General features: G+C 41.6%; 1 protein-coding gene across 1 annotated transcript in view; it reads left to right on the top strand.

Annotated features, from left to right (window-relative positions):
• Positions 1 to 26,963, top strand: part of epha8 (eph receptor A8) — a gene marked incomplete at both ends in the record, with an annotated part of 137,672 nt that overhangs the window by 55,145 nt on the left and 55,564 nt on the right. Inside the window, 4 exons of the mRNA XM_080026042.1 lie at positions 19,705 to 19,758; positions 20,041 to 20,184; positions 21,791 to 21,940; positions 24,638 to 24,953. Coding sequence (XP_079882168.1) covers positions 19,705 to 19,758; positions 20,041 to 20,184; positions 21,791 to 21,940; positions 24,638 to 24,953 — 664 coding nt within the window. The remainder of the gene's footprint in view (positions 1 to 19,704; positions 19,759 to 20,040; positions 20,185 to 21,790; positions 21,941 to 24,637; positions 24,954 to 26,963) is intronic.

Here is a 26,963-nt window from a genome sequence, read left to right on the forward strand (position 1 = left end):
GCACTTCTCTTTGACTCTCTGCTGAAGTGAAACAGAATGGGATCATCAAAACAGCTCCCAAAAGATCTTAAAAACAAAGATTATTCATTGTCATGGTTTAGGGCAGGGGTGTCAAACTCTGGCCCGCGGGCCAAATCTGGCCCGTTTCAATATTTAATCTGGCCCGCGAACCAATTCGGTAATTCCATTAAATTCGGCCCGCTGGAAAAAAAAAAAATATATGATTTATTTTATTTTTTTCTCATGCGGAGCATGTGCCATATCCGCACGTCGCACACGCTCCTAACCGTTAGGACACTCGCACAGCTTACCACTAGGAATGTCTGCTGAAAGTTCCACAGCTCAGGATTTTAAGCCATGAATTGATGAACTTGCATTGAAGAAAAGATGTCAGTTTTCTAATGGCTGTAAATAGGCCAATCTACAGGTCCTTCTCATATAATTAGCATATTGTGATAATATCAATATTTTCTGTAATGTACTGATAAACATTAGACTTTCATATATTTTAGATTCATTACACACAACTGAAGTAGTTCAAGCCTTTTATTGTTTTAATATTGATGATTTTGGCAAAAAAGTAAAGAAAAACCAAAAATCCCTATCTCAAAAAATGTGCATATTTCATCCGACCAATAAAAGAAAGGTGTTTTTAATACAAAAAAGTCAACCTTCAAATAATTATGTTCAGTTATGCACTCAATACTTGGTCGGGAATCCTTTCGCAGAAATGACTGCTTCAATGTGGCGTGGCATGGAGGCAATCAGCCTGTGGCACTGCTGAGGTGTTATGGAGGCCCAGGATGCTTCGATAGCGGCCTTAAGCTCATCCACAGTGTTGGGTCTGGTGTCTCTCAACTTCCTCTTCACAATATCCCACAGATTCTCTATGGGGTTCAGGTCAGGAGAGTTGGCAGGCCAATTGAGCACAGTAATACCATGGTCAGTAAACCATTTACCAGTGGTTTTGGCAATGTGAGCAGGTGCCAGGTCTTGTTGAAAAATGAAATCTTCACTTCCATAAAGCTTTTCAGCAGATGGAAGCATGAAGTGCTCCAAAATCTCCTGATAGCTAGCTGCATTGACCCTGCCTTTGATAAAACACAGTGGACCAACACCAGCAGCTGACATGGCACCCCAGACCATCACTGACTGTGGGTACTTGACACTGGACTTCAGGCATTTTGGCATTTCCTTCTCCCCAGTCTTCCTCCAGACTCTGGCACCTTGATTTCCTAATGACATGCAAAATTTGCTTTCATCCGAAAAAAGTACGTTGGACCACTGAGCAACAGTCCAGTGCTGCTTCTCTGTAGCCCAGGTCAGGCGCTTCTGCCGCTGTTTCTGGTTCAAAAGTGGCTTGACCTAGGGAATGCGGCACCTGTAGCCCATTTCCTGCATACGCCTGTGCACGGTGGCTCTGGATGTTTCTACTCCAGACTCAGTCCACTGCTTCCGCAGGTCCCCCAAGGTCTGGAATCGGCCCTTCTCCACAATCCTCCTCAGGGTCCGGTCACCTCTTCTGGTTGTGCAGCGTTTTCTGCCACACTTTTTCCTTCCCACAGACTTCCCACTGAGGTGCCTTGATACAGCACTCTGGGAACAGCCTATTCGCTCAGAAATTTCTTTCTGTGTCTTACCCTCTTGCTTGAGGGTGTCAATGATGGCCTTCTGGACAGCAGTCAGGTCGGCAGTCTTACCCATGATTGCGGTTTTGAGTAATGAACCAGGCTGGGAGTTTTTAAAAGCCTCAGGAATCTTTTGCAGGTGTTTAGAGTTAATTAGTTGATTCAGATGATTAGGTTAAGAGCTCGTTTAGAGTACCTTTTCATGATATGCTAATTTTTTGAGATAGGAATTTGGGGTTTTCATGAGCTGTATGCCAAAATCATCAGTATTAAAACAACAAAAGACCTGAAATATTTCAGTTGGTGTGCAATGAATCTAAAATATATGAAAGTTCAATTATTATCATTACATTATGGAAAATAATCAACTTTATCACAATATGCTAATTATATGAGAAGGACCTGTATGTGGCTAAATAGCATGCTAATATGATGATTGATTGTGTCAACTATCTAAGGATGAATGCTAACATTATCTGGTTTCTAACTTTTGCCTCAAGTTACAATATAGCTCACTAGCTAACGTTAGATAGCCGCTGATAGCCCACCCCTTTCATTTCCAATGGTGGCTTTGCATTTCATTACCAATAAAGTGTCATAAATAGTTAACACTGGTGCTGGGTCATGATTCCTATAAAAAAATTAAATAAAAAAACGTGATATGTTTTGAAAGTGCAGAAAGTTTTGAAAAATCCAAGAGAAAACATATTGTGGCTCAATCCAGGATGCCTGAGAGCCTTACTGCATTATAGTCCTTTATAATTGTTTCACCAGGAACCTGAATGTCTTTTCCTTTAGAAAAATAAAGACATTTCCACAATAAATTGATGCAGAAAAGGCACAGAAAAAAGAAACATCTACCAGAATACAGGAAATTAAGTGTTTGACGCACAAACATTTCTGGGGGAGCACCCCCATACCCCCCTCCTATAATTTGTCCCCCAAAATATGTAAACGAAACCTAGCCTATGCCCCGTATGTACGCAGGTTATATACCTAGATATGTTGTTTGATTTTTGGAATAAAAAGAAGGCATGTCAGTAAGCGACATGTCTGGCCCTTCGTGTGATTATCATGTCGTAATTCGGCCCTTTGTGAAAATGAGTTTGACACCCCTGGTTTAGGGGAAGGCTACAAGAAGCTTTCCCAAAGGTTTCAATTGTCAATTTCTACTGTAGGGAACGTTGTCAGGAAATGGAAGGACACAGGCATAGTGGCAGTTAAACCCAGGCATGGCAGACCAAGAAAAAAACAGGAGCGGCATAGGTGGAGGATTGTGAGAATGGTTGCACACAACCCACAGATCACCTCCAAAGACCTGCAAGAACATCTGGCTGCAGATTGTGTATCTGTACATCGTTCAACAATTCAGCGCAATTTGCACCAAAACATCTGCTTTTTATAAAGACCAAATAACTTATTTTTTGTCTCATCAGTCCAAAGCATTTTCTTCCAATATGAAGCTGGCTTGTCTAAATGAGCTTTTGCATACTCCATGCAACTGTATCTGTGGCGTGGGCGCAGAAAGGGCTTCCTTCTCATCACCCGGCCATACAGATGTTTTGGTGCAAATTGCACTGAATTGTAGAACCATGTACAGATACACAATCTGCAGCCATATGTTCTTGCAGGTCTTTGGAGGTGATCTTTGGGTTGTGTGCAACCATTCTCACAATCCGCCGCATATGCTGCTCTTGTACTTTTCTTGGTCTGCTAGACCTGGGTTTAACTGCAGCTGTGCCTGTGTCCTTCCATTCCCTGACAACGTTCCTTACAGTAGAAATTGACAATTGAAACCTTTGGGAAAGCTTCTTGTAGCCTTCCCCTAAACCATGACAATGAATAATCTTTGTTTTTAAGATCTTTTGGGAGCTGTTTTGATGATCCCATTCTGTCTCACTTCAGCAGAGAGTCAAAGAGAAGTGCAACTTGCATTTAGGCACCTAAAATACATTTTCTCATGATTAAACAGACAATTATATGAGGTTCAAGGCTTAACAACATAATCCAACCAACTGTGTGTTTAAAGTCATCAGTTTTACATGCTGTTACAGGCATTAAAATCAACAAAACCACAAGGGTACCCATATTTTTGCACAGCCAGTTTTTCACATTTTATTTTATTTCATACAACCAAATACTGCTTTTCAAAAAATCTTTGTTTGGAAAACATCCCAGTACTTAGCTGTTCCTGGTAAATTAAAGACATACCACTTTTATCTTTTTTTTGTGAAAGCAGAGTCAATTATAATGCCGGCTGAGAGGGGTTCCCAAACTTTTTCATATGATTGTAAGTCTATGTAATGTCCTTGGAAGTGATGAAAACACAGCCTGTGTGTGAGTGTGTCTGTGCATCAGGATGGTACATGGTAGACTCAGTGGATATACAGGTCCTTCTCAAAAATTAGCATATTGTGATAAAGTTGATTATTTTCCATAATGTAATGATAATAATTGAACTTTCATATATTTTAGATTCATTGCACACCAACTGAAATATTTCAGGTCTTTTGTTGTTTTAATACTGATTATTTTGGCATACAGCTCATGAAAACCCCAAATTCCTATCTAAAAAAATTAGCATATCATGAAAAGGTACTCTAAAGGAGCTCTTAACCTAATCATCTGAATCAACTAATTAACTCTAAACACCTGCAAAAGATTCCTGAGGCTTTTAAAAACTCCCAGCCTGGTTCATTACTCAAAACCGCAATCATGGGTAAGACTGCCGACCTGACTGCTGTCCAGAAGGCCATCATTGACACCCTCAAGCAAGAGGGTAAGACACAGAAAGAAATTTCTGAGCGAATAGGCTGTTCCCAGAGTGCTGTATCAAGGCACCTCAGTGGGAAGTCTGTGGGAAGGAAAAAGTGTGGCAGAAAACGCTGCACAACCAGAAGAGGTGACCGGACCCTGAGGAGGATTGTGGAGAAGGGCCAATTCCAGACCTTGGGGGACCTGCGGAAGCAGTGGACTGAGTCTGAAGTAGAAACATCCAGAGCCACCGTGCCCAGGCGTGTGCAGGAAATGGGCTACAGGTGCCGCATTCCCCAGGTCAAGCCACTTTTGAACCAGAAACAGCGGCAGAAGCGCCTGACCTGGGCTACAGAGAAGCAGCACTGGACTGTTGCTCAGTGGTCCAAACCCACCCATAGTCAGTGATGGTCTGGGGTGCCATGTCAGCTGCTGGTGTTGGTCCACTGTGTTTTATCAAAGGCAGGGTCAATGCAGCTAGCTATCAGGAGATTTTGGAGCACTTCATGCTTCCATCTGCTGAAAAGCTTTATGGAGATGAAGATTTCATTTTTCAACAAGACCTGGCACCTGCTCACAGTGCCAAAACCACTGGTAAATGGTTTACTGACCATGGTATTACTGTGCTCAATTGGCCTGCCAACTCTCCTGACCTGAACCCCATAGAGAATCTGTGGGATATTGTGAAGAGGAAGTTGAGAGACACCAGACCCAACACTGTGGATGAGCTTAAGGCCGCTATCGAAGCATCCTGGGCCTCCATAACACCTTAGCAGTGCCACAGGCTGATTGCCTCCATGCCACGCCACATTGAAGCAGTCATTTCTGCAAAAGGATTCCCGACTGAAGTATTGAGTGCATAACTGAACATAATTATTTGAAGGTTGACTTTTTTGTATTAAAAACACTTTTCTTTTATTGGTCGGATGAAATATGCAATTTTTTGAGATAGGGATTTTTGGTTTTTCTTTACTTTTTTGCCAAAATCATCAATATTAAAACAATAAAAGGCTTGAACTACTTCAGTTGTGTGTAATGAATCTAAAATATATGAAAGTCTAATGTTTATCAGTACATTACAGAAAATATTGAACTTTATCACAATATGATAATTTTTTGAGAAGGACCTGTATATGGGGCCGTTTTGAACTGAAAGATCTTCCCCAAAGGAAGCTGAAGCCAGCACGGTCCAGGTTTGCCTCGTTGTGCACATTGTAAGCCTCAGAGGGGAAACTGTCCAGGTGTTTGAAAGAGACGCAGAGGGGGACAGACCAACCAAAGCATTGGCAGGGTTTTGACAGACATCTTTACTTTCTGCTGTTGACTTTAACAGGTGCAGTAGGGGTTGGAATTGGAATGAAATTATCTGTAATAGGCCTTTAGTGTGAAGTCATCTTCGTGCCTTGCAGCTTCGTCAAGACTTTTTTTTGCTCTTTTCCAAGACGGTACCAGCTGGGCTCGGATCGGCTCTAATCTACTCGCCCTCGGTATCGGATACTTTCCTAAATGTCGTTTTTCAATTAGAAAATAGTACCCATTAAGGTACCGAAGTCTCATTCAGTCCTTACCACTCAGAGAAACGTGCCATGTCAAAGCTGGCTGTCTTACTGTTCATGAGTTACTGGTAGACTATCTCATTGGATGTGGCCCGTCTAGATTCGATGCCAGTTTTGCAGAAAGTAGCACAAGAACAACTGGAGAGACAGTAAGTTTGAAAAACTGTGAGCTCTACAGTAGCTTGGCTGTTTGTTGTGCAGGATATAGGGCGCCACCCACTGATGACTCTCTCACCAATCAGTGGTCTGTAGTGTCTCACATAACTGTTTATTATCTTATAATTAGTACTTTGTCATAGTGGAACACCAAAAAAGTGGAGTAGAGTAGAGCCTTTATAGATCCCTGTAGGCTGTTGCACCTGGGTTCCAAAGTTAAATTATAAATTGTCAGTTAGACTGTGATAAGAAAAAAAGGTATGCACCATTACAGGTAGTTAAAAGATCCAGCTCCTTTTCCATACCCTGTTAGCTAGAGCCTTTGTCAGTGGGTGAGAGCCAGGGAACATGGAGGACAGGTTGCCAGTCTCAGCTGTGACACATCCAGACATTCACACTTACACCCACAAACAATTTAGAGTCCATAATGAGCCTGCATGTTATTCGGGCTATGGGATGGAACTCACACAGACATGAAGAGGGCATCCAGAGTCCACACAGGAAGACTTAACTCACTAGCTCAGCTAGTTTAACTCGCTAGATCAGCTTATTTTGAATTATTTAGGCAGTATATATATATATATATATATATATATATAGTATATTCAGCTCTCTTTCTTTCTGTGTTTTCATCTTTCATTCTGTGATAATCACCATTGCTTAAAAGTAACATACGTGTATATTATGACAATCAGACAGGTCTTCAACAGACCCAAGGTTAGCCAACTTTTTTGGAAGAGAAAACAAAGGCAAGAGGAGCGCCCTTAGCTCAGTTGGTGTGGGCGTCCCCCCCATGGGCCTCGGCCAGCAGCAGACCCGGGTTTGATTCCAGCCCGCGGTCGTTCTCTGCATGTCACTCCCCTCCCTGCCCCATTTCAACTCTGTCTCTACACTATCAATAAAGCATAAAAATGCAAAAAAAAAGAAAAAAAAAAGAAAACAAAGGCAAATGTTTGCACGCTAACTACCCGGTTTAACTTTGACCTACAATATCCTAATACAATATATATAGTCAGCGCCGTCTTATAGGGGGGGAAAGTTATGACGATTATAAGGGCCCACAGCCCGCTAGAGCCCACACACAGCCCCCCATTAGAAACTTTGACACAATTATTATGTATACAGTGAACTAATAGATATAATCATACGAATGAGTCCGAATTAAAACAAAGCCACAAGTCATACAATATTCTAATTTTAATAATTTCAATAACCCCCTGGGCCCCTTCTTAAAAAATAGTTTGGTCCACCCCGCAGTTCGTTCTTCCTCATTGGAATTAAGTGAGCGCGAGCGAACTCCAGCAGGGCGAGGATGCCCCCAAAAAAGCAGTTCAAGTTCGTACATCAGAAAAGAGTTGAGAAGGAGGCCAGGAGTATGAGCAGCAGAGCAGGGGCCCAGGACATCAAAAACTTTTTTTCTAAGAATTGTGAGAGTAAAACTACGAGAGGATGAAACAATTAGCCTACTACTTGTTCATTCATAACATTACCTTTGACGGGGCGCAGGCTGAATCCTACATTAGCGGTCATCTGGCCGCGCTGCACTCTGATCAAGTCGCCAGTTCATTAAAAAAATAAATAAAAAGTCGCCAGTTCATTGTAGAGCAACGGTTCCTACTGTAGCTATAACTGAACGTTACTACTACAGTGACTATGTGTTTCACACATATTATTGTCGGACAGTGCTCCAGTAGCCTATGCGCCCATTCAGAGGCTGCATTGAATTGTATTACGACGCATTCAACTTCTACTCGGTAATTATGAGCATCTGACGATGGTCAGTATACGTTCAGGGCCGTCGGACTGCGGACAGGCTTGTGGGGCCCAAGGCAGAGGGGGGATGCACCCAAAAAAAACAAAAAACATATATAGCTATATATTTTTTTATTAATTTTTTTTACTGGCTCAATATAGGCCCCTGATCTTTGAAGGCCCTGAAAAATGTATATCAGGGGCTTTTCATGCGGCAGCACATTTTTGTTATTTTTTAAATAACATTGTTCGGGGCTACGAAGATCAGGGGCCTGTACATTTTTTCTTTCTGCTTTTTGGTCATTCTGAGTCTATAAATGATTCCAGAAAATAGCACTAAATAGCTTACATAGGACAGTAGTTGATTTAGCCTTAGTTTTCTTCTCATAGTGCACCAGATTGATGAATTTTACTTCAACATTTTAAAAATGTTCTATATTGAGACACACTAACACACACACACACACACACACACACACACACACACACATACTTTCCTACAATGCCAACAGAGGACTTTAGGGCTACATTGACCAAGTGTTGACCTATATTTCTGGTCATTTTAAAACAACACAATAGAAATGTACTTTTAAGGCCTTTTATCATAATATTACTTTAAATGTGCAAATGTCCACTGTTAGATATGTAGACAAGTACACACACACACACACACACACACATACATTACAACTCAACTTCTTTTTTACATTTGACTTAAATCCTAGCTAAAAACTGCACATTCACATACACACAGTATTGTTAAAAAAATGCATCTCAGAATATATAGCAATTACACCACCTGATCCTAGACCAGTGCAAGTAACACTCCTATTCCATAAAGGTTATCGCTGTCAAAGAGCCCAAAGACACACACACACACACACACACACACACACACACACACACACACACACACACACACACACACACACAAGCAAAATTATTAACTCTATTCTGGTTGTGTGGCTGATAGAGCTCGCAGTGCAGGCTGTGCCGGGTAGCCGATGACTTTGTTGGACAATTATTAGAAGATAATACAAATTCAGTGTTTGCTCAGACCGAAATAAAGATATTAATCACTTAAAAATGTGCAGCTTATGGTGTGCAACTGAGTAGGAGAGCTGATTCAATAGTGCGCACATGGGCCACTTAGGAGCGCTGCATGGGAATATGTAGGCTATGCTCGTAGTACGCTGCTCTTTATGATAAGAATACACGGCACAACATTCAGCTTAACATTTTATTTATTTGACGCACTTTTGAGATTTTAGTTTCTCTTTTAATGTGTCATTGATCGCTAAAGCGAGCGATTTATTTCCACCATTAACCGGCACGTTTCGGCTTGTTTTTCCGATCCGCTGGTGGAGCAGGACGGTGGGCGCTCTCACAGCTGATCGTTGCCGGGTCAGCTTGTGCAGCTGACGGCCGGGCGGACCACTCGTGCCAAGCGCTTCTGTCATACACTAAAACGCATAATGTGTTATTTTTAGTTTTGAAAACCCTTTTGAGTGGTGCTATCTAAAAGGGCCAATATATTCTAATCATTCGAATCTCTGCAGTCGAGTATTTTTTTCATGGGGACCATAATCGGACAGTTGGTGCGTCTTTTTCTCCTCTACCACTTATATTATGCCTGCACCTCCAGTTGGTGTTGCATTTCAGAGCAGCAACACACTTTTTTTAGTGGCGATTTTTGAGTCAGACCACTTTTTCTACATCTATGTAAAGAAATTGCGACATATAATTGTATATGCAGTAGTGGTGGGCCGATAACGGCGTTAACGTGCTGCGTTAACGCCAGACTCTTATCGGCGATAAAAAAAAATATCGCCGTTAATCTCTTGTTCCTCTTATTTTAGCGCGGATATATACCTGGCCGCATTGCACTGTAGTGCACGAGTCAGAACGAGTCCGACTTCGCACCTGTGTAGCCTACCACATCAAACGTAACGTGCTGACATGGATGCAGCTAGGAAGCCGCCGGGTTTGCTTCAGGGAAAATGTATTTTTAAGAAGCTTCCCAATGGAAACCTCGACAAGACCAAGGTTGTTTGCACCTTGTGCAATGCGGAATTGGTTTACTGTCGGAGTTCTAACAGTCTGTGCTCTCGGAAGCGGCCGGGGCATGCGTGTGTGCAATGGGAGAGCTTTGTGTGGAGAGAAAAAAAAGAGGCAAGGGAAATCGCCAAAGCCAATGCATAGCCTCGACTCATTAAAGGTTGAAAATCACTGAATTATTGTGAAGCGCCTTGTGACCCTGGTCTGTGAAGGGCGCTATATAAGTAAAGCTTACTTACTTACTTACTTACTTAATCCCCAAAATAACGATTGTTTTGCGGGACTTTTATTTTGACAGTCTTATATTGAAAAGCTAACGGACATGAGTTCCGTGACATCCTCTTTCTGCACGCAAGTTAACTTGATGCATTAGGTGTGCACCTGCACAGGAGATGAGCCCCTGGTCTGATGCGCCACCTGGCTTGAGAAACACGTTCTCAAAGACTTACTTTGAGTCATTATTTAGGGAGCACACACATATTATGATTGAATTCAAATGAGCCATTTTAATCTAGATTAATCTAGATTAATTCCAAAATTAATCTAGATTAATCTAGATTAAAAAAATTAATCTATGCCCACCTCTAATATGCAGTTTTATAGCATTTGAGAGATACTGATGTAAACCTAAAATGCAAAATCCTCAGCTGGAGATCGTTTGTCAACAGCACAAACACTGTTGACCGCAGCAGTTATTTCCTTGGTAACTGCAGCCTTCTGTCATTCTTTGATGCAGCTTGTAATGCTCCTAAATGAAACAAATTTTTTTCTACTTTCGCTGTTATTCTGTCAATTTCTACTTCAGAGAAGTTCCTCTTCTGTGCCGTAATGTGCATATCCATGTCGTAAAACCTCTGGGCGAGGCCTCTAAACTGAGAAAATATAGGGGCGTGATATTCAAATAACGATTGTTTTCAGCCGCCGTATTTATCAAGGCTGGCCTGGCGTACGCCGAGATTTGCGAGATACGACTGTTTGATAAATCCCACGCTATACCTGGCGTAGGGTGATATTTGCGCCAGAATCTGCACCAGTTTCCACGCAAGTTTGATAAATGAGGCCCATGGAGCCCATAATTAAGCCTGGAAATGCCAACAGCGAGCACACAACACACACATACACACACATACCACAGACTCTATCTCCATCATCCCCTTTCCATCCGTCCGTCTCTGTCTTCCTCCCTCTGTTTTAGAGAAACCTCCATCAAACACACTAATCTGAAATGAGATCTCTCAGAGAACACACCAGTCCTCCTCGGCTTTGTCTTGTCTTTACGTGGACGCTGTGTCTCTTCCTCAAACGTGTGTGTTGTCTGTATAGCTACTGTGCTCTTTAATAATGAGAGAGGGAGACGGCCCAATAGAGAGAGAGAGAGAGAGAGAGAGAGTCTGTGTTAGTAATGGATTACAAACAGTTTGATTATCCCGTAATCTGATCATTGCTGGGTTGCTGGACTTGGGTGATTGATGTGGGTTAAACTAAGGACATTGGTAAAGTCAGGGGACCTTCGTTGTCATGTTAACAATCGCCACTTGGCCTGACTAGTCATAGTATGGGGCTGGGCACTGTTTTTATTAGAAATAAGGAAGTGAACATACTGGGAAGTGAGGATCCATGTACTGTATATTAGACATTCAAATGGTGAGATGATTTCCTGCACATAAGTTAACAACTGCTGCCGCATTAGTGTAAACTCCCTCACTCCAGCCCTGTTAATCATACATGACTTTCCATTACTGGTTGACTCGGGTTTGATTTTCACAATACGTCTTAAGTATGCACAGGCAATTGAAAGGTTATAGGTCCGATTTGTAATCCCAGTGTTTTCAACATTGGATGTGACTATATTGTATGTATTCATTATTAAAATGCTTCAAAATTGTGTTTGCAGGTTTGTGTGGTCTGGGCTTGGGGAACATCTGCTCAGAAATGTAACAAATGTATAGAGTGTGAAAGTTGGGAAGAAAATCAGTGCCCCCCGCAAGAATTAGTGTGAAACAACAAAGATGAATAGAGCCTTTTAAACAGGCAACTCCCTTTCTATTATCCCTCACCAGCATGCACACAATCATCTTTTTTTTCAACCGGCTTTAGCTCTACAGTATATTTGTTTATCAATCTTTCATTCTCTCTTTCAACTTTTCTCTTGGTATCCATTCTCTTGCATAGGATATGTTATGAATATACCAAAATTGATTTCATGCTACAGGGCCTACAGTTTTTTGTACCAAAGCAAGCTTTAGAAGCAACTCCATTAACAAAAACAAAACAAAAACACTTCAATTTTGCTCAAAAACAGCTTATCTGAACTTCAGGCAACTTCTGATGGCGACTTATTTTGTCTTAGCGTAGACGCTAAATGGGGATGAGTGAAACAAAAAAGAAATTAAAGAAAGAAACGGAGCGTGGAGAATCAGAGAAAATTGTAGGGACGCGGATCGGACGTGTATTAATTGCCGCAAAGAGTCAAGAAGAGGCTGAGGCGTTTGACTGATTGCAAACACATTCAGCAGTGAATGAGAAGACACTATCCGTTTGTATTTGATGTAATGAAGATAGCCATGATATCAAGTTCTAACATCTGTTTTCTCGGGGCCTTTTGTGGGATATCAATGGACTGAGGCAGCAATGAGTCACATTTAGGGCACTGTTACAACACTCTTAGTTTATCATCCACTCACAGAACTGCTTTATACAGGGACAGTAATCTACAGTCTGTGCTTGATTGACATGTCCCTCACCCTATGTTAACTTCCTCTGCACCTGGGAGGGCGGGACTTCTTCAGCCTTGGTCTGGCATTCCCATCGGTGCATGTAGTGTGGTGGCCAGTGAAGTAAAAAAGAGCTGTGCATGGGTGCTGATGAAAAAATTAATTTTATTTTACCCACAGCCATTCCCTTACCTTAACTCTCCCTGCATTCCAAATCACATTCTCTTTCTTTTTTCTATTCTACATACAACAGCTGATCATAAAAATAATGTAGTTAAGCATACAATTGGGACATACTTTTACTTATTTATTTCATCATAACATTGTTCCTTGATCTTCTTTCTTGCTTTTATATCCGTTGTATTGCTGGTTGTTTTCATACGCAGGCTCCGTCGATGTGGCGTTACTTGTGGTGCGCACTAGATTGTGGGTCAGAATCACCCAAATAGCATGTTGTTTTCAACACTAAAAATGTGGATCGGATGTAGTGGACATCCATGTATTTGAACCAAGCCCCAACAACAGTGAGTTCTACCAGAATCCAATGCGGAAGTGACAAAAATTGCAGTTCACTGAGTGGCCACTAAGGGCAGGTACAAAACAGAGCAATTTCTCATTGACTCCCATGATAAATATGCCGTTTTCACAGCATTACTAAACCTATTTAAGGCCTGGTACAAAAAAACTTTCTAGTCTGTATGTTTAGGTCATATCTCCATGACAACACTGAGGGGGTTGAATTTTGTTCTATCAGGCTAGTTTTTATTCTATTGGAGGTTCAAATGTATAAATAATCAGAGGCGGGGTCTCTTGAGTGACAGCTAGCCGCTGGCCCTCACTTTGCCTCGGAAGGATACGTAAGCTAGATGGGCGTATCTCCCAAACGTCACATCAATGCCCTTTTTCAGTAAGAGGAAATGAGGCGGAAAAATCAGAAACACTTCTCTGTGTCGTTGTTAGGTGTAAGGTGGAATGTTTTGTCATATTATCGTAAAACGGTTTGAGGACATGATTTTTTATTCAATAAATACTTTGTAATTTCAGGGTTTCCTTTGGGGTTTTAGATCACTAAAAACTAAACGGTTGCTAAAGAGGACCGTTATTTAAGATCCCTGTTTTGTTTATATCTTGTGCTCTGTTAGGAAAAGTACAAACATGATGGAGTGCATGACCACATAGATGAAGCTGGAATGGACATGGTGCTAAGATTAAAATGTTGGTATTGTAAAATTGTATCTGTGTCTAAATTTAGTTTGGAGATTATTGAGACATTCCACATTTGAAAAAATGGCCATGAAAATGTAATGTGAAGTAATTACTCTACTGTATGTAGTTGAGTTAAAATACATTTTAGTTTAATTCCCTTGTGTGTACCTGTAATGTATATGCATTGTGTGTATTTCAGGGGAAAGAGTTTGGTCTCTGTCTCTGCCACATTTGATTTCTCCTGATGAGAGACCTGAGGAGTTGACAGGCAGGAAACAGATGTGCAATTTACAGCCAATTAATTTATCCGGGCCTCTCATTCTCTCTGTTGTATTTCTCTCTCTCTCTCTCTCGCCACTCTGTGAAGTGCCGTGTTTCTCTTGTTGTCACGATAGGGAACTCTCTGATCACTCTCTCTTCAGATAAACCTGAGCTGCTGAATCTCTTCTGCTTCTTCTTCTTCTTGTCTGTCTGCTGTCAGGCCGCTGCCATATATAATCACACTGTTTAAACTAATTATTTTAATGGATAACATAAAAAGTGTTGTTTTGCCTGGTGTCATACTTCATACAAAACAGTGCCTACCTTAGTTATATAATTTACTTTACTGAAAAAGTTGCAAAGTTAGGGTGAAGCATGCAGTTCTTCCTCATTTTCTTTGTGTGATACTACTATTTGACGAATTTTTTGAATTTATAAAAAATTATATTTATTTTGTTTTTATTTAGGGCACTTATGGACTCTTGGGGCACAAGTTCTACAGCTCAAGCTCCCCCCTTGGGTCCTATCTGTGCACTGGCATGCATCAAATCTCATCACAACTCCCAATCAGTTCCAGATACCTCTGTACACACTGCTGTGGTTTTTTCCACTTCTGGGGATCAGGAAAAATCTTAAGACTGCTCAAAAGTAAAAAGGAGTGCAGCGATGGCAAGACAGGAATAATGAGGGAGATAGAGAGGTTATACACCCCGCTAATTAGCCCAGGTCTTCACCAGTTCAAGGACAGTTTCAATTTAGCTGAGATGAGAGGATGAGCACAGGGAGGGAAGGGGTGAGATGGGTGAGACTCCCTACATCGTAATTATCCCAGCGTTTTTTTTTTTTTGGACTGTGGAACCCTCGGGGAGTGTGTGTGTGTGGGTGGGTGTATGGGTGTGTGTGCAGACCCGTCGCCAGACCTCAGTCTTAAGGGGGGCATATGAAATGCATAGGGGGGCACAATTATTATTAGCCTACATACAGTGTATATTTTTAATAGTCCTATACTCTATTCGCGCAGCACGTAATCATCACGTTAAACTAACCAACAGCGGTAGCCTAGCCTATAACATCAGTCCTCATAATTTAAAGCAATAGGCCTACATTACATAGAAGCAATGTTATGAATATCCTAAACACTTGACTATTCAACATATTAGATGTAGCCTAACACCAGACGCATATCTCAAACATTGCATTTTAAAGCAGTCAACAGAGGGATAGCCTATGCATTGCCATTACACACACACACACACACACACACACACACACACACACACACACACACACACACACACACACACACACACACACACACACACACACACACACACACACACACACACACACACACACGGTAGCCTACTTTGAGTGGAGGCAGGGCTGTGCTCTCTCCAGTCCCTTCTATCAGTACAGCGGGAGGCGGCGTTTCTCCGAGCTCAACCTCCTCATCAACATATCTTTCGGCCTCCGGGTTCAAAGCAGCAAGTGCGCCAATGAGCTCGCTACTGTGCTCTCCAAAACGCGCATCCATCTTTCCTTGCACAGCATCAATAACACTGTAAAATACTCTTGAACTCAGTCTTTTCGTCTGTCACTTTCTGACGGACCAAGTGTTTCCTCAACTGCAAATCCGCGTAGGTTCTTGTAAATTGTGCGTCTTCTCTTGCTTGGACCGGGGTCGGTCTCCTGCACAGCCTCGATGGCCGTGGCTGGAGGAGCGCAGAGTTCCCACAGTGCAAAACTGTGGCTTTACGCAATCAGAAGTGTCACCGCGCTGAACAAGTCCATAATTTCGGATTGTAGTCTGTCATGCGGCTCGAAAAGTGACAACAGTTTGACGATCCGATTTGGCAGAGGAGACTGTTGGTGGGCTTTTCAACCGTTACCGAATATCGATTATGATGAACTAGAAATGAAATAGTAAGCCGGCGAAAACTCATCCAGCTTCACTTTCAAAATGCGCGGTAACTGTTGAGCGGCTGCATTGACGTATTACGTAGGCCTACGTAGCCTACTTTCTTTTCAGTAAGGCCGTGATAGGCTGTTGCAGTGTAGATAGACTCCCATCAATCAAACAAAATCACACCATTGTTTATTTATATTTTAAATGTTTTGATGATAAAGAATGCAACATTAGTATGTATCAACACAAAATTAGCTACTATGATAGTATAAAATAAAAATGAAAGTAATTTTTTTTTGAGAGATCTGTGCCCCAAGTGGGGGGGCACAAGCATTTCTGGGGGCGGGCCCGGCCCCCTATGGCCCGCCCATAGCGACGGGTATGTGTGTGTGTAATAGAGTGAGAATAAGGGTTAGACTCTGAGAGCTTCCATGCAATACGCCCAGTCGTCTAATCGGGGGCCAGGTTCAGCTGGGCGCGGCCCTGAGCGTCCAGGGGTCGACACTTTCCCTTTCAATTACTCCATTACTCCACCACTAAGCACAAGGATCCACAACCCAAGAGGATCATGAGTAACGCCGGGGTTAAACACACATGCATGTCTTCATTCATACATGCATACAAATTGGAGAATGCTTGCACTTACTCATAATTATCTACGCAGTACAGCTGAACAGTGTTATTGAAGGTTGAATTTTTTGTGCGCATGATTCGAGAGAGATTGGCCAGTTTGGGATCTGTTGATGAATACCAATTTTTAATGCCCATCACCAGTACACCTCCACCTGTAAGCCTCCTACAGTTCATCTGTATGAGGGGGACTGGGAGAATTGTTTTTCTCCTGGTAGAGGAGGAGGAAGTCATAGATTTAGGCATTGAGTGAGTCACTGTTCTGTTTTACTTTAATTGTGAGTGACGAAGTAGGAAAAATAACGGTGAAAATTGAAGCAGCAGAGTCCAAGATATCCTGACTTTAAGTCCATAGTATGGGTCAAGCTCTAAAAATAGTCCTTGCCTTCCAATCCCAATAATTTCTGCTACTAAGTATTGTAGAAAAAGATTTAGGATATCCAAATTCTTGTGGTCAGATTTAGCATGCTTAAAAAAACCTGGATGCGTACTACTACATCCAGTCGAGATTTTTAGTTTTGAAATCAGCATGCTATTTGGCTGATTCTGACCTACAATCTAGTGCGCACCGGATGTGACGTCAAATTGAAATAGCCATATCAAAATAACAGGGGATTTTTATGAATATGTGATTTGGAACACAGCCACTAGCTCCTACATTTCCCATAATGCAAGGCTTTCACTTTCAATAGCCCCTCCCTGACTGGTGCCCACATCTTCAACTAGCCCCCACAGTTTGTAATGTGCGGACTCTCTTCGAGGATTGTGCATCTTAAACAAAAAACTAAGACATCGATGATAATATAGTCAGAGTTATTTATATTTAAGAAAGCTAGACATAACACATCAACATAATTCCTGTTTAATTTATGTGAGGTGTCACATAACACTGTGAAGAATCCTTACAAGCGGGAGCGACCGGCTGCCTCCTCCCATCTTAGACAGCCGCACCTAACCATAAGTTAGTAGGTTGAAGAATTGATTTCAATATCAGGTGGCATGAAGGTTTTTTTTTGCAAGTGAGCATGTTTGTGCTAAAAATTTACAAATGTATTTTTGCTAATTTCTCCATGGCGGTCACTGAGCAGTAGGTGTTGGCTTCAGGGTCTTGCATCAGTTGACCAACTACAGAAAGCACCGCAGTGATAATCTCACCGCATTCATTTTAAACAAATACACCTTTGTTTTTTTCTAATGTTATCCCTTTGAACAACCTCTATTGCGTGTATGTCACATTCAAATATCCTACTTTTAAAGAGGTAGAGTAGGAAGACAGCAGCTCTCAAAACCCCATTGAGCAGCTGCTGTGGTGTTAAGGGTTAAGCTGTTTTGCATGATCTTTTTACACCCTGCAATTGAGTCTCCGTGTTACCATGAATAACATGACACAACATTCTTATTTCCTTTATGACTGAGTTGTGTTGGGGTTACTTCTGATGCACCATTTTACTGTGCAACTGGATATATTTGTACTGACAATGCCAACTATAAGCAGAGGGTTTCACGTATTTCTTTGCTACAGTCAGCTGTTTAAGGAGGGAAGCAGGCACATTTACCAGGTTAAATAGCAACATTGTATGGCTTATTTTTTTGATATTTTAATGCAAAATTTAAATTACCCATAATTACTTCATTGGTTCATCTGGACACAGAGATAAATAAATGGAAAATTTAAAAAAATAAACTTACGTAGCAATAATCTATGCTTTCTAGCAATCCATTCAACTTAATTAGACTTAACTTCTTTGCATTGCCACCAAACGGCTATAGCATAACTAAAAGCAGTTATTTAAAACCCAGAAATAATCTGTTGTAATTTAATTCATCTTAGATGAAGACCTTTACAGACATTGTCCAACAACAAAGAATAGTAGGAGTGTTGTGAACAGAATTTTGCATGGATATATCCATTTGTTCCTATACTTAAGTAGGAATTGACTAAAGGTATGGACAGATTGACTGGTTTGACAGTTTATTGAGGCGACATCTTGCGTTATAGTTTCAAATGTATCTTTGTGAGATGAAAATGCAAATGCACATGTAAATAGACTATTTACATCTGCCCTGTTTGTGAACACCAGAGCAAAATATAGGCTGCCTAGAAATACCAACAAAATTAACTTACTGTTCCTCCTTGTACTTCTATTATTGGCTGCTGGCGGCGGCGGCGCTCAGTTAACAATGTTAGTCTAATCACATACATGAGGGGCATCTCATTAAGGGGGAAATGTGTCCCGTCGGAATTACACTAAGTGAATTCCAACATGCTGTAATGTAGAACACACGATTGCATGTACTAAGCGTTTCGGTGGAGATGAATACATCAGCATATTTAAAATCCTCATCAGTCCAAGTTTAACACGTGTTCATTGAGATGTTGAAACAAAGCTTTTAGACAAACAATTTCAGTGAGCAAATGAGAAGATGGATCATAGCCAGGTGCGAAAATAAAAAACAGTCGCAGTGTGCGTCACTTCAGAGAGAAATATGACGGGTTTGCAGAAAAGTGGGAGTGGAGAAGAAGAGAGAGGGTTGTATTTTCTCATTCTTTGGGACTTTCTTTTGCACACCGGGGACCCATACTAATGTTGAAAAACCATGAAAAAAATGCATTTTTGTATGATAGGTAACCTTTAAAGCAAACAATACTGTATTTCTACTGAGAGATCTTAAACATAGCACACCACATACCTGTCACAACACTAGCCTGACTGGCTGTCTTCTCCTGCGCGACAGGACTCATGACATGGTTTTCATTTGAAGTCGGAACTAATAATCTCCCGATGCGTTGAGGGACACATGACGGCACGGACGATCACATGGGAAATATGAAATCTAGACGACAGCAGAATAATTTGCTGCATATTATGAATCTGCTGTGTACCCGTGAATGACCCCTCTCTTTCTTTCTTTCTTTCTTTCTTTCTTTCTTTCTTTCCTTTCTTTCTTTCTTTCTTTCTTTCTTTCTTTCTTTCTTTCTTTCTTTCTTTCTTTCTTTCTTTCTTTCTTTCTTTCTTTCTTTCTTTCTTTCTTTCTTTCTTTCTTTCTTTCTTTCTTTCTTTCTTTCTTTCTTCTCTGCACAGTGGGACGCTATTAACGAGATGGACGAGTACTTCACTCCTATCCACACGTACCAGGTGCGTACGGTTCTGGGGGTTAATTCTAGTGGAATAGATCACTTTGATATCAGGGAAACAGTTTTTTTTGTCAACATGAACGCAGTTTGATTTTGAAACAGAAATTGTAGACAATCAGTCACCACACACACACACACACACACACACACACACACACACACACACACACACACACACACACACACACACACTCTGAAACTACATAGTGCATTTTTAAAGAACATCAAAAATTATACAGATACACAAAAAAGAAATTAAGGAGATTTGTTTGTTCATATTTAGGTTTGTAACGTGATGAGCCCCAGTCAGAACAACTGGCTGAGGACGGCCTGGATCCCTCGAGAGGGAGCCAGGAGGATCTACATCGAGGTCAAGTTCACCCTGAGAGACTGCAACAGCATGCCAGGAGTACTGGGCACCTGCAAGGTAAGGCCTTAACTGGTAGGATGGACTAGACTAGAGCAAAGAGGGGCCAACTAGTAACCATGAGGTCACTGGTTCGATCCCCGGCACCGGACAGGAGGGTGTTACTTGTAAAACTAGTGGTGGCTGGTATTACATGTACAGTGCCCGCTATCTATACCATTGTGTCCTTTAGCAAGGCTCATGACCCCTAACTGCTCCAGGGGCGCTGTCAGTACTATGGCTGACTCTGCGCTCTGACCCCCTCCAAAGTGTAGTAACTTGAGAGGGGATATGCGAAAAGATGAATTTCAATGTAACCAGGCATTGACTAATGAAGTAACTTAACTTAATACTCAGGGCTGGGAGAGCTACAGTTGGTGTGGGAGAGGGGGTATGATAGGGAAATGTATGGGACACAGAGACACAACTGTAAGTTCTTTAATACATTTAATGGAACTGGTTTTTGTTAGTTATCAGTTATCGTTTAAAGTCCCAATCTGAAAGAAGTCCATTTCAACTCTTAGACAGTTCAAACATACATAGAAAAGGTGCACACGTGATTCTTAATGCAACTATTCTTACTTTGAAACACCTTTCACTGACTTTAGTGTAGTTTGACAATGTATATCACAAGAGAAATAGTAGCAAACAATCTTTGTCTGGTTGATAGTTCTAGAGATGCACTCCAGCAGTAAGACAAAGCCCCTCAGTACATATAAGGCATAGGTAATCATCACCATCTATAAACTTACTTAGCTACTGTAGTTCACTCAAGACATTATTTATTTTAATAGTTTAGTCTAGGCAAGGCACACATATCTCAACGATGTCAGTGTTTAGTTCAAGGGGAACTTTAACAAATTGTATACATTAATCCAAAATAGGCAAACCGCCTATTTTTGTCACCCATTCGTTGAGGCACCAAGCCGTCCTAAAAAGGTGGAGCTACACAGTGCAGTCCGTTGATTGGTCGACAGCATAGTCATTTCAGTGTGAGAGATAACCCACTGTGTTGAGTCAGCAAGGCAAGAGTGAAGAGTCTTGTGTTTAGAGAACAGCTCTTTGTTTATTGAGTGGTGTCTTTCCTCTTCATTGAATAAATCAGCAGGCTACACTACACTGTGTCCCACTGCTATGATGTCACCATAGTTATGTGGCTGTCGCTGTCCAGCATAAACCCAGCCTACTCAAGTAAGGGCACTGTCCAGAGTGGAAACGCAAGTCAGATCTAGGGTAACCATGCCCTGCCAAACTGAACTGTGCTGCTAAGTGGAAACTAGTCTTCATAGAAACTACTTTACAGGTTGCCAAATCATGTAGTTGCCAAAACGCATTCATACATGGGCCGGCTGTGGCAAAGTGGTTAGGGTGGTTGTCCACTCTACTGCAGGGTTAGTGGTTCGATCCCCCATCTCTCTGCCACATGCTGGAGTGTCCCCGAGCAAGACACTGAACCCCAAATTGCTCCTGATATTCAGCCTGCTATCAGTGTAAGAATGTGTGTGTGGTCACGTGGGAATGGGAACAGGTCTCCCTTAAAAAAGAGTCTCCGGTCTCAATGGGATTTACCTATATAAAAAAACGTTGAATACATGTATACTCTATACTTCACCTGTCCATTCTACAGGAAACCTTCAACCTGTACTACTACGAGTCGGACCGGGCGGTGGGCTCGGCCATACGGGAGAACCAGTTCCTAAAGATTGACACCATCGCTGCTGACGAGAGCTTCACTGGGGTGGACCTGGGAGTGCGCAGGCTAAAACTCAACACTGAGGTATGAGAAAAAAAGCACAGATAACTGACTGATATATAACAGGTGAATGTCAGTGTCCAAAGCTCTTTGAAACAATATCCATCTCACTTTCGGAGACTTGGTTCATTCCAATTCTCAGCACGTACGCCTCCACAAAGAGTTGAAGACCAGTTCGAAACATCCCCACAGCACCAAGAGAGCCTCTTCCAGTCTTCATCAATCCATGCCTGTTTTCTGCCTGGACGCTTCTTCAAAATCTCTACAAGACAAAAAAAAAACAAAGTGTAAAGGCTCAGTTCCGTATCGTGGGAAATACTTTGATATTGATAACAGTTTTAAATTTGATCCCGGATAGTGTGCGGCTTCTCTTTTATTGATACTGTACATTGTAACAAACAGATGAGAGACTGTAATTCATTGTAGAATGAATTTAAAACTCGCTATTGATTGATCCCAAGCTATCTATAGGAACCACTAAAACATGAATTGAGTAGTGGCTGCTCTTGTTACAGTTGCTTTATTTTTTCCATTAACCCTTACTTTCTCATTTTGTTGCTACTGTAAAGTGGAACAGAATAACAGAACTAGTTTACTGCTTTTTGGACAACAATGGATTCTATGGCACGGACTGGTACAGGCATAATTTGACATGTCAAGCTTTGATACACATTTACACACACACACACAGTGCTTTTAAGAGTGAGTCAATGATATTTTGTTCAGCTGTTTATTTAACTGATTTCGAAAAAAGGTGATTTTGACTACCTTAAAGTTGATGGTGGACATTGTATATTCAGATTTGACCTGTGCCGTGCCTGTATGTGGCAGTCGAGCTCAGTTAATACACATTCTTATTATGTGATTTTTATGTGAATCAACCACTTTTGGGGCCTCTGTCATTTAACACCAATGGGTTATAACAAATAAAAGTCAGATTTTTACAATGAATAGTGACAAATCCCAAATCAGCAAATCACACATGCCCATACAACACCTGAATCTAACCGCTGATTGAGATCACAGTACACATTAATAGCAACATCCCCCTGGTAGCCCAGAGAGAACTGCAAGTCTCATAATTAACTGTTTAATTAGCGCAATCTAATTAGTGTAGATGTTTTCAGCAGCTTGGTGAGACAGTTTGACAGGGAGAAATCCATCCAATCCATACAACAGTTTGTAAACACAGCTGTTAATTGAGCAGTGGTGAGGCTGTTGCAGTGTGTAGAGTCTGCTCCTTTGGGTACCATGCCAAGAAGTCAGTCGTCCTATTATTCTGACAGCCCAATAGTCGGACATATTTACACAGCGGTGAAGCTAGTTTTAAGTTGGATATTCCACAGACATTTATCAGGGACTAAATTGGTTTTCTTAATAAACTAGACAGTATTTTATTGACGGTCACTAAATCAGTATGCTGGTTTTGTCCAGGGCTGATGATGTTGGGTGAGCTAACCGTCCTTCTGCTGCCTATTGCAGGTGAAACTTAGTAAAAAGGACGTCGCTGATGAATGTCTGTTGAATATCCAACTTAAAACTGACTTGTCAGAGTAAACACAAGCTTAATCGTCACTGCTGCCATTACAGATTTCAAACATAATCATTACAAAAGAGCTATAGAGGTAGCAGGCTCTTTCTTGTATCTGTTTTAAGGGCCTGGTCACATCAGCATTGCAGCCATTTCAAGTCATTCCAGTGAATTTGCTGCAATTAGTGGATTTCCCCTGAGGGAGCAGACTAAATTAACTTCATCTTTCGTGTATTTTGACCCACAAATGTGCACCTTTGACCGCAAGTAAGCCGTGTCGACAGTTCTGACCTTAAATGGGAAACAGAGAGGGAAAAAAACGCATGAGCTTTGCTGCACCGTTCACTCCTACTTAACCTCGGTTTTGGATTATTAACCACAAAAGAGGGATGGTTCACAGACAGGAGGACACTGCAGTATAGTACAAACATGTCTGTTGAATAAACTGTGCCGTGTGTGTACACGCCGTAGATCTGCCAACCAAATATGAACCCATAGCGATGACAGGTGGCTGTTGAATCATAATCAGCTTTATTGATGAGTACAGGCTTTAACTTGAAAGGAGTTTATTTGGTATTTGGAGCGTGAAAATAAACACAGTAAGACAAAAGGAAAAATAACAAAAGTCAAGAGTCATAAATAGAAAAATTTATGAAACAATTTTACCAAAAAATTAATATGTAAAAAGTCGTCTAGAAACAATAAGAACAGTGATTGTGTCATCTGTATATCCTATAGGATGTTAATAAGTCTTACTGCCTGCAGAAAAAGCTCAACTTAAATCTATGTACTCTATGCTCCCACAATAGCTTGTTCGATGATTTTCTCAATCAGTTCCTGTGCTTTAGGTATAAAACTGTACAGGCAAAAATTGCCAAAAACAGAGTTGTTGTTGTTGTTGTTGTTGTTGCTGTTGTAAGGGGATAAGTTGATTAATGACTGCTGCCGAAGCACAACACTGAACACCGGAGATTAAACCCAGTCAGCTCACACTGTTCCATGTTGTTCAGTTTAGGACCAAGGCTTTACTATGAGAAGGTGAGAGAACTTTAAGAACTCAAGTACGTTTCCTAGTAAGTCTAGTAAAATAAAGTAATCACATGAGAGAGGAAAGCACAGGAAAGTTATGTTGAGTCAGATGTTATAGAGTCCAACCCTCCTCTTCTCTTTCCCCCCCTCTGTCTCCTCAGGTGCGCGGCGTGGGCCCTCTGAGCAGACGGGGCTTCTACCTGGCCTTCCAGGACATCGGCGCCTGCATCGCCCTCACCTCTGTGCGGGTCTACTACAAGCGCTGCTCTGGGGTCAGCCGCAACCTGGCCGTGTTCACTGACGTGGTGACCGGCGCAGACTCCTCCTCTCTGGTGGAGGTCCGGGGTCAGTGTGTGGACCACGCAGAGGAGAGGGACACGCCCAAGATGTACTGCAGCGCCGAGGGAGAGTGGCTGGTGCCCATCGGGAGGTGCGTGTGCTCGGCCGGCTTCGAAGAACACAGAGACTCGTGCGTGGGTAAGTTAATAAGGCTGTCAATAACCTTAACCCCTTTGTTATGGTGCAATAAGAACCGCACTCGGGTGTGTTTGGGGCGGTTTGGTTACACTAGTGTGACCGATAGGCATGGGCTAGTAACCGGTTTTGAGGTATACCGCAGTTTGAAAGAGCCAAGGTTTCAGAACCACTATTATTTTCCTTCATATGTTCTAAGGTATTAAAATTAAAAAGGTTGAGTATAGCAGAACAAAATTATAAAAAAAAACACAATTGAGAGCTGTATTGGCAATACTGTGATACTGTGAAACCATGGTCCAGACCTAAGTGAAGAAAGTTACAGGTGTGAATGCAACCAAATATGGTATCTATTTAGCTGAGGATGCTGGGAAATGTTGGTTAATTGTGACTCCATTGGTGAATCCTCTCTATCTCCCTTCTTTTTCCTCTGAACTCAGAGCTACAGCAGAAGAGTCTAGAATTTCAAAAAGAACGGTTCTAACCCTTATACTAGTGAATCAAAAAGTCTGTTTGAAGTAGCTGGCTGTGTGGATCATGTAGAAAGAAAAAAATATATAAATGAAGTGAGGAGAGTTCAAGGTCTGGTCAAAAGCTTTCCAGGGGTCTACTGCTTCTTTTCAAGTAGGTAAATACAGAGACAGAAAAGTCTGTGCGTCTGGCTGAGCTCAAGTCTAATTCAACCACTGATGAGGAATACCAAACAAGACGTTTGACAGGCAAATATTCTTGATCCGCTCTTGTTTTTCATTAAAGGTGCAGTATGTAGTTTCAGGAGGTGGATCTGTTTACATTTCCAGAGATGTTCTCTACATGTAATTCGTAGTATTGCATCCTATCATAAATCAAAACAAAATTATTTCGAGTCACCAGGAACCAGACGTAAGACTAGAATATGGTTGTAAATAAAACTGTTGGCCCTGCTGCTGTAAACATCAACAGTTAAATAGTAACTTTCAGGTATAGCTTTTTAACCTTAAACACTGCTCCAGGGATCCAATTTTCTTGTGATGAATGTTTGTTTATTCAGTTGTGAGAATATACCTTAAAATAATCACTTGTCTGACACACCCAAAGTTACATACTGCAACTAAAAATTAAAACAACACATTTCTGTGCGTTCTTTCTTTTTGTTGATAAGCCGACATCATGCCAAGACCCCTGCATACTTCAGGTTGCCATGGGTTTCAGTAATTAGAAGCTATTAATCAGAGAGAGTGATGGTTCATTAAACACTAAAAGCAGTTTGTCAGCTAAACGAGCCAAACCAGACACGCAACCATGGTTCACTTGCAATCCTCCCTCTCATACTCCTTTTCCCAACTCTCACTCCACTCCACACTCAACTCCACGCACACACAGACACACACACACACACACACACACACACACACACACACACACACACACACACACACACACACACATCTCTGTTGTGTCTTACCAATCTGTGGCCAGCGGCAAATACCTTCATGGTTGGACACAGTGAGAAGCTCCTTGTCAAAATGTGTCTGAAAACGTAGGAAGTCGAGTGTGTGTACGTGTGTCTGTTCGTGTCCAATTGAGCAGGCCCAATTATAGACTTTCTATAATTAGTCGTAAGCAATTAGCATCAGCACAATAAATGCAAAGCAGAGCCCATAAAGAATGCAGCAAAAAAGGGTGGAAGGGAAGGAAGGTTTTAAGGCTGATTTGAATGTAAAACACCAATCTGTGTTATATGAGGTTATAGAGATATGATCTGTGAAGGGGGGATAAGGCATAAAAGCATCTTACAAACGGAATTCATTTTCCTCCTGACAATCCCCAGTTGAAGATGATGAAAAAAAAACTCAGTGTTTTATTTTCTATTACATCACCGCAGCCGGAGCAGTAGAAAGTGGGTTTGTAATGGAAGGGAGGGTGGGGTAAAAAAAAAAAAAAGTAGTGCTCTTCAATATAGTCTCCGCTGACGTCTTGTCTCTTCTTGGCACCGAACTGGGTCGGCGTGCTAATTCACCCCCTCGCCAAGAG

Source organism: Ammodytes marinus, assembly GCF_949987685.1.
Source record: "Ammodytes marinus genome assembly, chromosome: 4".
Taxonomy (NCBI): Eukaryota; Metazoa; Chordata; class Actinopteri; order Uranoscopiformes; family Ammodytidae; genus Ammodytes; species Ammodytes marinus.